General features: G+C 35.5%; 1 protein-coding gene across 1 annotated transcript; it reads right to left on the minus strand.

Annotated features, from left to right (window-relative positions):
• LOC109236019 (ATP synthase subunit b 3-like) lies at nucleotides 210–629 on the minus strand. Its single transcript, XM_019402253.1, has one exon. The coding sequence runs from the start codon at nucleotides 627–629 to the stop codon at nucleotides 210–212; it is 420 nt and encodes a 139-aa protein (XP_019257798.1).

A 13436-nucleotide genomic window follows, 5' to 3' on the forward strand; every position in this document is an offset into this window, starting at 1 on the left:
AATTACAAAGACTGCATTAGTCCGACTTCAACCAAATTGCCTAAGCCTTGTTCTCATGAATAAGGCATGAACGAAACAGAATTTTCACAAGGCAGAAAATGAAATAAAGACAAGTCAAAAAGCAAGGAGATCTTTTATACATATGAAACTATTTACAAGGACCAATCAGGGACCTACACAAAAATTCAAAAAGAAAAAATCCTAAGTGCCTAATTTTCCTCGGGAGCTACATCATCGCCATCTGGATCTCCTCCGCTCTCAGATCCACTTACACTCCCAAAATCATCATCATCAGAAGAGAGCAACGCTTTGGCTTCAGCCTCAAGCTCTTTCGCATTCTTGATCTCGACAGCAAGGTTAAAGCCACGAGCATGAATCTCCTCAAGAGTCTCTCTTCGAGACTGGCATTTGGCATGCTCGGCAACCCAGTATGCTCGAGCCTGAGCAGCGTCAGAAACTTCTTTTGCTCGAGCTTGAGCGGCCTCGGCGTCAGGTCGGTAGACAGCCACGATCGCCTCAGCATCGGCCTTAACTGTCTCAGCCTCAGATTTCGCCGCTGCAATCTCCGTGTCCAACCGAGCCTGTAGCTCCTCAATTTTCTTGGCTTGTTCCAAGCTCTTCTCTTTCATGCCTTAGAGTTGGCTTTCGGTTAAGGATAACTGAGCTCGAGCTGCCTCTTTCTCCAAGGCAAGGCGATCTATCTTTTGCTTCCACAATGAAGTCTCTGCCTTCGCCTCATCTACCTCTCCTCGGAGTTGCACAATCATTTCATGCAGCCGTTGGACCTGTGAGATCGAATCATTAGCCATCACTCCCAAACCGAGGCCATAAGCGTCTAAGACTTTATTTACCTGCTCGGTCAGTTCACTTTGTTCTTTCTAGGCCACGGCCAACTCAACTCAGAGACCTTTGATTTCTTTTTCTTTTTCTTTTTGCTCACCAAGAAGCTTGAGAGTATTTTTCTCCTCGGTAAGCACTCGTATTTTAGCTTCATATCGGATCAACTCTCTTCGAGACTTGAAGAAAGCCTCATGATGAAGTACCGAGGCCTACACAGATAGAAGGGAAAGAATTAGGCAAAGAGGGAAAAACACAAGTATGAAGACCGGCGTCAACAAAAAAGGTTAGGGCTTACCCGATTCAAAGCTTGCTGGTCCTCATTGAAGAGGCATGGTGATCCCTCGTCCATCAGAGCTTGATCCTCCTCGATGACCAGACCTTGAAGGTAACTGTCCACCCTTATGGGGGCGGCAAAAACTCGTGCATCCTCCGGGACCGTAATAATGACGGTCCGTTTGCACTCAGGATTGACACTGGGGGCTGGGAACTAGCTGGTCAATCTGAAACTCGAGGAAGTTTCGCCCAAGCTTCTCCTCGATACGGCCAAGTCATTCAAGTCGGCGACAACATCGACCCCGTCAAAACAACTTTGGAAAAGGTCTTCCCCCCCCCCCCCCCGAGGGCACCTTCTACCTGAGGGGCCTTCATAGCCTGAGCCTCCCAAACTTCCCCTTCCGAGAACGAAGGAAGCGGCGGGGAGTTCCCAATTTCTATTGCCCCAAGTGAATCACTTGGGGTGTTCTCTTCATTTCGAAGGGCCTCGAAGCCGGCCCCTTCGGACATACCTGCTGACTGCTCATCTCGGCGGGAGGCATTTTCAGTCTCCAACAACTCGGGGGCTTTGCCCGGGTCCTCTTCCGAGACCCCCTCGATTCGAGACTGGATTTCTCCAACCCTCACTGACTCAGAGTCCTTTGGGGCCTCGGCGATCCTCTTCACTCAGGCCACCAGCTCGGAGCCGCCGTCCTCGTTTTCTTCTTCTTCTTCTTCTTCTTCTTCTTCTCTTAGCCGTTGAACTACCTCCGCAGGCAGGACGACGGTGTCTTTCTTCGTCTTACGAGCCTTACTTTTTTGGGCTTTGGGTCCTCAGAGGTCGGGACCCTTTTTCTTTTTTTATCCTTTGCCGGTTTCGGGGCCGGGGGCGACACCTCTTCCTCCTCGGACGGGGGCCTCATGACAGCATTTTCTCCGAGGCCTGTACGAAAGGAAATCAAGTGAGTATGAAAAGAAACATTTCAGAAAAGTTCATCAAATATATGAAAAGGGGCTTACCATGATTTTTGGCCTCCCATCGGCCCCTTGCCAAATCATGCCATGAGCGCTCAGCATACGAAGAGGTCGAAGCCAGTTTCCGAACCCAGCTCTCCAGGCTATGAATTGAACCGGGCATCCAAGAGACCACTATATCATAGGAAGGGATGTTAATGAGAAAAAGCAAAGGAAACAAAACAATAAATAGAAGCTACAGGTGGGATTGTACTTACGCTTCATATTCCATTTCTCGGGAAATGGCATCTTCTCGGCTAGGATTAGGTCGGAAGTCTTCACTCGAACGAACCGGCCCATCCATCCTCGATCCTTGTCCTCATCTATGCTCAAGATAAGCACTTTGGTAGCTCGATGCTGAAGCCTTATTAACCAGCCTCGATAGAGATAGGGGCTGTACAACCTGATGAGATGGTCGAGGGTGCAAGACATCCCTTCGACATGGCTCGCGAAGAATCAGAGAAGAATGACAATTTGCCAAAAAGAGGGATGGATCTGACCTAGGGTTATTTGATATTGACGGCAAAAATCGATGATGATGGGATCGACAGGGCTCAGCATAGAAGGGTAAGTGTAAACACTTAGAAACCCTTTCACATGGGTGGTGATGTTTTCTTCGGGGGCCGAAATCACCACCTATTTATCTTCCCAATGGAAGTCTTTCTTCACCTGCTCAAGGTCACCCTTAGTTATCGAGCATATATATCTCGACATTGGCTCACATAGACCAGGGACCGACGAAGTTTTCTCGACTTTGAAGTCGGAGTAAGTTCGCAGCCCCCGGGAACACACTCCTTAGGGCGTGGCTCCACTGGTGTTTTATCACCGGCCGGCCGCGATGAAGAAGCTTTTTCCTTTAAAGGACCAGTTTTTGACGATTTTGCCATTTTTCGTATAAGTTTAAAGAAAGAAGAAGAGAATGGTGTTTTGAGGGAAGTTTGATAACGAAACCTAGAGATTATGCAGAACGGAAAAGCTTAAGAGATGTAAAAAACTTAAGGGATTAGAAGGGAGTGAAAGTAAAGATTGAATCAATAAGAGAAGGGGCCTATTTAAGGGATTCACGGCGATGGTTCAAAGGCACTGGTGGCCGACTACCAACTGACGCTCATTAATGACTTTGGGAACTGTATCGACGGGACGTTTCAATCAATTCCGTCGCTTACGTCACGAGGATGACGTCATGACAGGTCGGTGTATAAAATCGAATGATCAATTCTTTTCTCCTCATTACATTCCAAGAAACGAGGGGACTATCTGTATACGGTAAAAACTGGGCCTACCCGATTTTACTATTTGATCGAGACCAGGGAGTTGCATCGAGGGTCAGCCTCGTAGTGGAGCAGATCAAAATAACGAAGATAAGGGATCGAGTTCGGGAATCGAGGTACCTGTCGAGATCGAGGCCGACAGCGATCGCGACCAAACAGGGCAGACTTCAAGCAAAGCGCAATAACAGAAAAGCGAGATATCCGTGACTGATGAAGATCATGGCAGAAATCTCGGAACGTATCAAATCAAAGCCAGTTGTTTAGGATAGTCATAGGATTTACTTCCATAATTAGAATTGTACCATAGATAGGATTCATCTACTATATAAAGAGGGACGTAATCATTTTGTAAGCACCTTACACTCTGGGATATCAAAGCAATAAACGCTTTTCTATAGTTCATATTCCTGTTCATCAGCTTGTTATATTTTAACTGTTCTTGCACAAATTAGTTCGAGGGTATTCAAGCTCGAGGGCTGAATTCCGTTCAAACACTGGTTTGCTTTATATTATTGTTAATTTCTATTATTATTCTTTGCATTTATCAATTGGTATTAGGTGAAATCACGTGTCCTTAAAACCACATTATAAATTTAATTGTTATCCAATTTTAAGGGTAAACAATCTTCATAACCAAACTTATATACTACATCAGCCTTAAAAATGAGTATAGTCAAGTACTTAAAGAAAATTTCTTGGTGCATAGATATGTTGACGAAAATAATCGATATTATGATTTATGTGGAAAGAATAAGTGTGGTTCTTTTGTATCGTTAATATGATTATTGTAGCTCCATTAAAAATTAAAGTTACCACTAATTTTAGGGTTTCAAAATTGTCTTCAACTAAAGTGTCCACTTTTTGTAAATATTATGGACCATTCAAAATTAAATATCGAGATAAAGACGGTATTACCCTTATACATAAGGGACCATTCAAAATTTTCTTTTCTCCATGTATTCCATCTAAAATTTAAATTCGAAAGACCTCCAGTACTCTGACTTAAAATTATAGTACCATTCTTTTTAGATGATTTTAAAAAGTTTTAAAGATGTGCTTTCTAATTGATTCTAGTATTACATAAATTTCTTGAAGGTTTCAAATAATAAAAGATGAGTAAGTTGGATTGTTACTCTCTCTTTTTGCCTTTCTTTAATAAGTTTCTCTTGTTTTATATTTTATGATTTTTGACTGCTTGTTAATCAACTATATAAGACATATACATCTTTCACCTTAACAGATATTAATTTTCTAGAAAAACAAAATAAGAAAGAAAGGTTTTAAAAAAGCTGGAGTAATTAAAGTTTGGAAATGTACTTCAATTTTTAAAATTGTGGAAAAGAAAACAAAAAAGTCAATTCCGAAAAATTTTATGTAACAAGATGATTTGAAATGAGAAAATCTCACTTTATACTCATTAATCCCAAACTATTTACCTTTAGATACTCAAACCTAAACTATTTACTTTTCCTACCTATGCAACCAATACTATTTACCCGGCAAAATTAACGTTACGTCGGGAGAAACCTTCAGACGAAGAATTTGAAAATATTTAGGTCTTGTGCGCAAATCTCAATGAAGCAAAAAAAACACCATAATCCTCCATTCATAACAACCACACTGTGAAGCAAAATCCAGATCCAAAATTTAAAAAAGATCTTCATTAAGAGGGTCAACCCAAGCTATTGCTCTACCTCCTCTTCTTATGATTTTTATGTGTGTATGAAGACCCACCATTGTTGAGCTTGAAGCTCCAGAATTTAAAATTTTATTTTGAAGATTTATTGTTTGATTCGATGTGGTGCTATAAAATATTGTTTATAGTATCTTCGAGTAAGCTTCCCAGATCTAAATCTTTATGTATTTTTGAATATCTACCATTGTTGGGCTTGAAGCTCAATTTTATTTTTGAAGATTTCTTGTTTGATTCAAAGTGGGTGCTGTTAAATATTGCTTATAGTACCTTCTGGAAGTTCATACTGAAATTTAATAGCATTTGGAGCTGATTTGAGGTGATTGAGATCAAAATTTTCAGCTGGAAATCGAAGAAGAACACAGCTATCCAATAGTATACTGCTACGGTATACAATATGCTTTAGGAGTATCTAGCTATACTACAACAGTATGCTATTATAGTTTACAATATACTGCAACGGTATATTGTAATAATTGAAGAAGAACATAGCTACCTAACAGTATACAATATACTATAGGAGTATATAGTTATACTGCAACAGTATATTATTATAGTATACAATATATTGTTATAGTATACTGTAATAATATGCAATATACTATAACAGTATGCTGTAATAGTATACAATATACTATAATAGTATACTTATTACCCGTAAATTCACTTGCCTTTTCCTTTTTAATTTGCTTTAAGCTTTTACCAGCGTGAGGGGAAAATTGAAAATGCAAAAAAAAAAAAAAAATATTATAGTATTCTATATAATATAACGGTATACTCTTACAATTAGACCCTTTCAGAATTTTTTTTTTGAAATTTTTATTGACAATTGATATTATTTCAGTTTAATAATCGAATTAAATTTTTTTTAACTCTTTGCGTACAATTGTATACCCTGTTGGTGTAGCTATATACTATACTGATATCATGTGTTAGTTAATATTTTTTTTGTTGTATTAGCTACATTTAACTGGTACACAATTTAATTTTTCTTTAGTAATAGTATATAAAAAAAAGAACAATAAAAAATAGTGAAAACAGTAAATGAAATTAGATTATGAAGAGAAAAATAATATAAAAAAAAGAAGTTAAATGAAATTAGAAAAGAAAAAAAGAAAAATATAAGAAGAAAATGAGAAAAAAGAAAAGGAGAAAAGAAAAAGAAGAAAAGAAGCATAGAAATAAAAAGGAATTGGAGAATAAAGAAAAAATTCCCCACAAAAACTATTATGGGTAGGAAATGTAATTAATTTATGGGAAAAAAATAAATGGATAGATAAGGGTAAATAATTTTGTTTTTATGGGTGACTGTGTCATTCTCCCATTTGAAAATATCTACTTCACTTTGAGTGAACAAAAGAAGTAAATAAAAAGCGGAAAATAAGATAAAATGAATATGAAGAATAAAGAAAAACAAAGTGAAAAATAGGAAAAAAGATAAGGCATTGGCAATAGTTAAAAAATAAAATAACTTTGTGATGTATAATATAGGGGGAGAGCGCATAAATATTCTATTTTGGAGTTACTATTTAAGTTGTACCCTAAGTTTATTTATTGATTTATTTATTTTTGCAATTTTACCTACTTCGAACACGACTTCAATCGTACGCAATTGAAGTAGTACAATACGAGTCTACAATTACAAATTTTGTCTGAAGTTGAGGACTGTAGATAAAAACATCTTAAGTGAATACAAAAAATTGATTGCACTTGTCTTAAATGCATGTTAAGTGCAATTTTTGCACTTAGGCCGTATTCGTCTTAAGTGCATATATATAAAATTGGCTACACTTAAGGCGAACAAAAGTTACACTTAAGATGCACAGACGTATGCATCTGAAGTGTAATCAATTTTTTCTATACACTTAAAATGTTTTTGTCTTAAGTTCAGATCGTCTAAAAACAACTTATTCTTCGAATTTCAACAATCTAACAAACGATTCGACACACAAATTTACTCCAAATAAGCTCAAATTTAAAAATAATTTCTAAATATAATAAAATATAAAACCTTAATCAACAATTAGTCAAAATAATATAAATATATCAAATTCATCTTACAACAAAGAAGAAGAAGAATCCTACGTAGTACCAAAGAAAGGAGTGTTGCAGCACCTCACTACCGTAAAACACCATAAATCATCATAAACTTGCTCATAAGCATAATATAAATCTATTGTCATCTTTATTTTCACAACCACTAAAAAGAAGATGGAGGAGGAGGAAGAAAAATAAAGTAGAGGTAAATTGTCTGAAGCGACCTGTACTTTAGGTATCAATTAATTTATTTTTTTTTTTAAAATGAATACAAATTAAATGAGAGCGATCAAATAAGACGCCCATGAAATTTTTACCAATTTTTTTTTTCTTTTCTTGCTGTTACACCTTTGGAAGATAAAGCAAACTTCATGAGGAGTGAACCAAATTTTACATTATTGGGCTTATAGGCTTGTACATAGGCCAGAGTTGTGACATGAAAACTAAAGCATATAGTAGTAGTAAATAACGTAAAGTAATTATTTGGGCCAATTTAATTACCCAGTTTTGCCCATCAGAAACTTTATGGCAAATAGTACTTGTTATTTGGCCCAAAAATATTACGACCTACTGACTCTCTTTCCCTTTTAAATTCGTAAAAATAGCACGGGCTAGCCAGTTTTTGGACTAGTAATTAAAAAATAGCCAGTGTTTGCAAAATAATTGAACAATAGCCACTATTTTGCTGCAATACGGAAAGTTCTAGCATAATATACTGGAGATTGGTGCAACTGTGTATGAACTTCCAGCATATTATGCTGGAACTCCAACACGCGGAAAGTTCCAGCATAATATACTGGAGATTGGAGCACCTGTGTATGAACTTCCAGCATATTATGCTGGAAGTCCAGTATATTATACTGGAAGTTCCAGTATATTATGCTAGAATATTTCCCGGATTTTGAACAGTGTTGTCGTTCAGATTTATCTTTATATGAAAAGTGGCTAAATTTCGATTACTTTTGAAACTGTAACTATTTTTCAATGACCACTTGTAAATCTGGCTATTTTTAAATTTCTCCCATTAAATTGTCTAAACTAATGTATACACCCTAGTCTAACATTGTCATGCCCTTTCAACATCAAATTTGCAAACTCCATAACGTTTCTCTTCTCATACATTATGAAACTTAACCCATAGCTTTTTGCATCAGTTTTTTTCGTTAAAATATCATGGTATAGCCAGTTTTCACACTGGTCAATGAAAAATAGCCAGCGTTTATCAAGTCAATGAAAAATAACCACTATTTTGCTGCAACAGGGACCGGTCCAGTATAATATACGGGAGTTCTGGTGCATTTGTGTACGAACTCCAGCATATTATGCTGAACCGGTATACTTTGCTAACTCCTGTAAAATTTGCGGGAAACTGGAGCACCAGTGCTCCAAACTCCAGTATATTATACTGGACAATTATACTTGCTGGAACTCCCGTAAAATTTGCGGGAGTTCCAGCATAGTTATCCTGGAACTCCCGTAAAATTTACGGGAGTTCAAGCATACTTATGCTGGAACTCCCGTAAAATTGCGGGCGTATTTTTCCGGATTTTGAACGGTATTTTCGCTCAGATTTAAAGTGGCTAAATTTCGATGACTTTTGAAACTTGGCTATTTTTCAACGACCAGTGGTAAATCTGGCTATTTTTGAATTTCTCCCGTTTTTTTCTATAAAATTTTTTACATAATTTTTGAGTTACAACTTTCTTCATTATTTTACGTCATTTCGCATTATACTTGGTCTCATTTTGGAGTTACTTTGAGGTGCTTGGAATTGAATTTTTAAAGACCTACTATTATTAACAGTGGCAGATTCAAGATTTCGAAGTCGTGGGTGCTCGGGATAAGAATTCTAAAAGAAGTAGGGAAAACAAGTTTATTCGTGGCTGCTCACTCAATACTTATCCAAGTTTTTTTTAATTGCTTATGTAAATCTACTCGATCTAGTCAAAGACAATGGGTGCTTGAGCACTCATAATGCTCTATGTAGATCCGCCACTGATTATTAATCTTGAAGCTCTTGAATATAAAATTTCAAGTGAAAATTTACTGTTTGATTCGAAGTGGGTGTCACAAAATATTATCTATAGTACCTTTGGGAAAATTTGATCTCATTTGGAGATGATTTCAGGTAAATTGTGATCGAATTTTCGAAGACTCACCATTGTACACAACTACAGTATACAATATGCTATAAAGGTATAATGCTACATTTTGCAGTTTATTGTAATATTTACTTTAACTGTAGAATTTTATACAGGTATAATGCTATATTTTACAGTTTATTGTAATATTTATTTCAATAATGTACAACTTTACAATAACACACTGCAACAATATACTATGATGGTATACAATATACTATAATTGTATACAATCTACTACAACAATATACTTCAACTGTTATTGTTTGAATCAACTGGGTGTTATCTACAGCCCTGATTTAGTGGTTGATAATTGAAGAAAATAAAATTGATCCACCATTAAAGGAGTTTTTGAAGCTTTGAGTTTAGGAATTGAAGACTTAATAGTTGTTTTGACTTTAAATTCCAGTGGGCATTATTAAAACTTGGTGCAAATATTTTATAAGAATTTGAATATGAAGTTTGAGTTTATTTAGCTGATTTGAAGTGAGTTTGGTCGAAAATTTCAAGCTGAAAATTTTCCAACTGTGATGATCTCCATTTTTGAATTTTCTGTTGTGCTTCTATGAAATCTGGTATGGCTCTATTAATTAGTTCCTTAAACTTCTTTGAGCTTAAATGCGTATTTATTGTAAATATTTAATAAGTAGGATTGTTTAATGGTATAGGCCGGTAACATTTTAGTATTCTATATGTATGCATGAATTTTTCCCTAGTATTTACCGCTTGATTAAAGGGGTTTTGGTGTTGGTATCAACTGATTACTGTCTATTTAAGGGTGTGTTTGATATAAAGGAAAACTAAATTTTTCAATATTTACTTGGCTTAAATATTTTAAAAATACTTTGTTAAGAATATACTCCTTCCGTTCACTTTTACTTGTCCAGTATTTTAAAAATAGATTTTCACTTTTACTTATTAAATTCTAGAAAATAACTTTCCAGGCAAGAAGAGGACATGATTTCTCGAAACTCTCCCATGCCATTTCCAACAGATGGTTTCAACCTTACCACCCCACTCTAGCCCCCTCCTAGCAATCCCACCCCCAACCAGGGGCGGACCCAGAGCAAACGTTACGGGTTATCGTGAACCCAGTAACTTTTGCATAGACTCTGCATTTCTATTAAAAAGTCATTAAAAGTATAAGAATATTTGGCTTGGAACACAATTCGTTGGTCCAGTTATCATATAAATTAACTTGAGATTGTTATAGAAAACCATAACCTTAAAATTTTGAATCCGCCTCTGGCCCAACCTCATCCCCAATCCCCATAATCCCTAAAAGAACTTAGACTTGGGCTACCCATATGGGCCAGCCCAGTCCATGTTTAATATATATATATATATATATAATATCTAATTAAAAATAAAAGAAGAGACACAACAGTTAGGACTCCCTAAACCGTTGTGTCGTATCTGTTCAATAAAAGGAGGAGTATGCGTGAAAATTCAGGTATTGAATTCTCTCCTCCTTCAACAGAAAAAATATCTTTCTTGTCTCACAAAATTCTAAAGAATTCCGGTGAAGATCTTGTGAAGATTTCTTCTGCGAAACACTTGGAACGAAAATCTGTAACAAGGTACGATCATAGACTGTGAACTTTATAGTTTAATTCGTGTGTTAACATGTGATTGAACTATGTGACTAGTGAAACAAATACACTGATCCTGCAAACTATGTGTTTGATTTAATTCTTCATTGGTATCAGAGCCTATGTTACTTGTTTTCTAGTCAGTTTCATAATTGTATGTTCTGTGTTTTTTTTTACAATGTGAAAATTGGTTCGCATTGGAAGCGACAGTCTGTCCTCATTGTTTTTTTTTTGTCATTGTTTGATTCTATTTTAGGAATACTTATTGTTGAAAAAACGCACTGTAAATAGTTTTTTCAAAACTCGTTGATGCGTCACTACGATGAAATTTGTTTTCATCTTAATTGAAGTGAAACCCATAAAAAAAATTATAATTGGTTTCTGTTTGGTAATCCTAATAATGAAGGAAGTAATTCCTTACTTTAATGAATCAATCTATTGCAAGTATTATTTTTTGGTTTTGTTTGGGACTATGCTGTCGCCGAAATTTTTCTGTTATTTTAGAACTTTGTGTTTTTTTTTGTTTTCTTTCTTTTTTTTTTTGAAGATAGATTTACGCTACAATGTAAATTGGTTATAAAGTTAAGTGTTGCTGAGATTCTTTTCTCTGTAACAAGTAAAAAACACATAAGTATAGTGTGACATTAGTTTATCATAAATTGATTGAAGATTTGCCATCTGTTGGCAATACGTAACCAGTTTCCTTGGTTATCAATCAATTCAAATTTCACACTGTGAAGAATTCTATTTTTAGTAAACAGTTAAGTACTAAAGACGTTGTTTTTGTTTTTTCTGTGATAAGTTGCTTGCTCTTTTTGATATGGTAGACTATGTGTCTATTCATTAACATTGGTTTAAAATTTATTATAACAGTAACTTAAATGAATACATGTAATTAATAAACTATCGTCAGTCACCATTTTAATGTATGCATTTGTGCATATATATAATATATAAAGACATATACATGTGTGTATATGTATATTTATGGTGATTCTAATATTTTCTGTACGTGTAACAAGAAAAATTATCGTGATGATAAGGACATCCAAACGAGTTTTCACTAAGGACCAAAGAAGAAGGGTGAAGGCTATGATTGATAATTTGATCAATCTGCCGATGGAATCTAATGAACAAGATGATGATCTTTCAAGTTTTGTGAAACATATCACTAGAATTAATAAGTTAATTCAAGAAGTTGTTTGGGCTGGTGGTCTATTAAGGTTAAAATATCATGGTATAGCCAGTTTTCACACTGGTCAATGAAAAATAGCCAGTGTTTATCAAGTCAATGAAAAATAGTCACTATTTTGCTGCAACAGGGACCGGTCCAGTATAATATACGGGAGTTCTGGTGCATTTGTGTACGAACTCCAGCATATTATGCTGGACCGATATACTTTGCTAACTCCTGTAAAATTTGCGAGAGACTGGAGCACCAGTGCTCCAAACTCCAGTATATTATACTGGACAATTATACTTGCTGGAACTCCCGTAAAATTTGCGGGAGTTCCAGCATAATTATGCTTGAACTCCCGTAAAATTCGGGCATATTTTTCCTGATTTTGAACAGTGTTTTAGCTCAGATTTAAAGTGGCTAAATTTCGATGACTTTTGATACTTGGCTATTTTTCAACGACCAGTGGTAAATCTGGCTATTTTTGAATTTCTCCCTCTATTAAGTGATGAAGAGAAGTATAGGGCTTTATGGTCTGCATTACCATATAATTATAACTTCCATAAAGAATTGCTTGATAAATCATGGCAAGAAGTTGACCACAAGTTAAAAGGATCTTATAGGAAGACGGTTCAAGATTTTGTATATAAGTACATAGATTTGAAGGTTCAGAAGACTATGTGTTGTTCCCTTGGACTGCCTATGAGAAATAATAATAGAATAAATTTGGTCAAACCAATAGTTCCAAGAGCGAAAATATTACTGCCAGATGACTTGCATAAAATTTTATTTCATCCATTCCTGTTCATAAGCGACAATTAATGTGATAATATGTATCTAATTTGTATAATAGTTGTCTATATCTGACTAACTTGTATGTATACTTGTATAAATTAACAATTCAATATTTCATGTTATTGAATAATTCTATATTTGTCTTGAATTTATGTGATTTAAGATAAGCTTGCTTATATGATTAACTATGTTATGTTTACAATATATGAGAATTCAGATGATGATCGGGAACTTAGTGAACTTTCGAATCTGAATCTAATGTGAAGTAAATATTAACATGATTAATAATTATGTATATGGATAAAGATTTTTTTTTATATAAAAGATAGTTGTCTCACAATAATTTATGCTTGTTTAAATCAGTATGTCTACTGCTGCGAAAACTATTGTCGCTGAGCTTAACAAGGGAGATAAGCTAAATGGCGATAATTATGAGATCTGGAGCATGAAAATCCAGTATGTCCTGGAAGAGCAAATGGCTCTTGAGGCTCTTAATGTGTCTATGACGCCTCCTGAAAGTGGAGACACACCTCAACATGAGAGAGATCTTGAGGCATATCAAGCTTGGAAAAAGAAAAATTCTCTTGCTCGCATAACGTTGTTGAGCAGTATGGATGATGATAT

This window comes from Nicotiana attenuata, chromosome 12, assembly GCF_001879085.1.
Source record: "Nicotiana attenuata strain UT chromosome 12, NIATTr2, whole genome shotgun sequence".
Lineage (NCBI taxonomy): Eukaryota > Viridiplantae > Streptophyta > Magnoliopsida > Solanales > Solanaceae > Nicotiana > Nicotiana attenuata.

Bases quoted from the DNA above. Each gene is read 5' to 3' on its own strand.
- LOC109236019 (XM_019402253.1), bottom strand. From the start codon at position 629: ATGAAAGAGAAGAGCTTGGAACAAGCCAAGAAAATTGAGGAGCTACAG.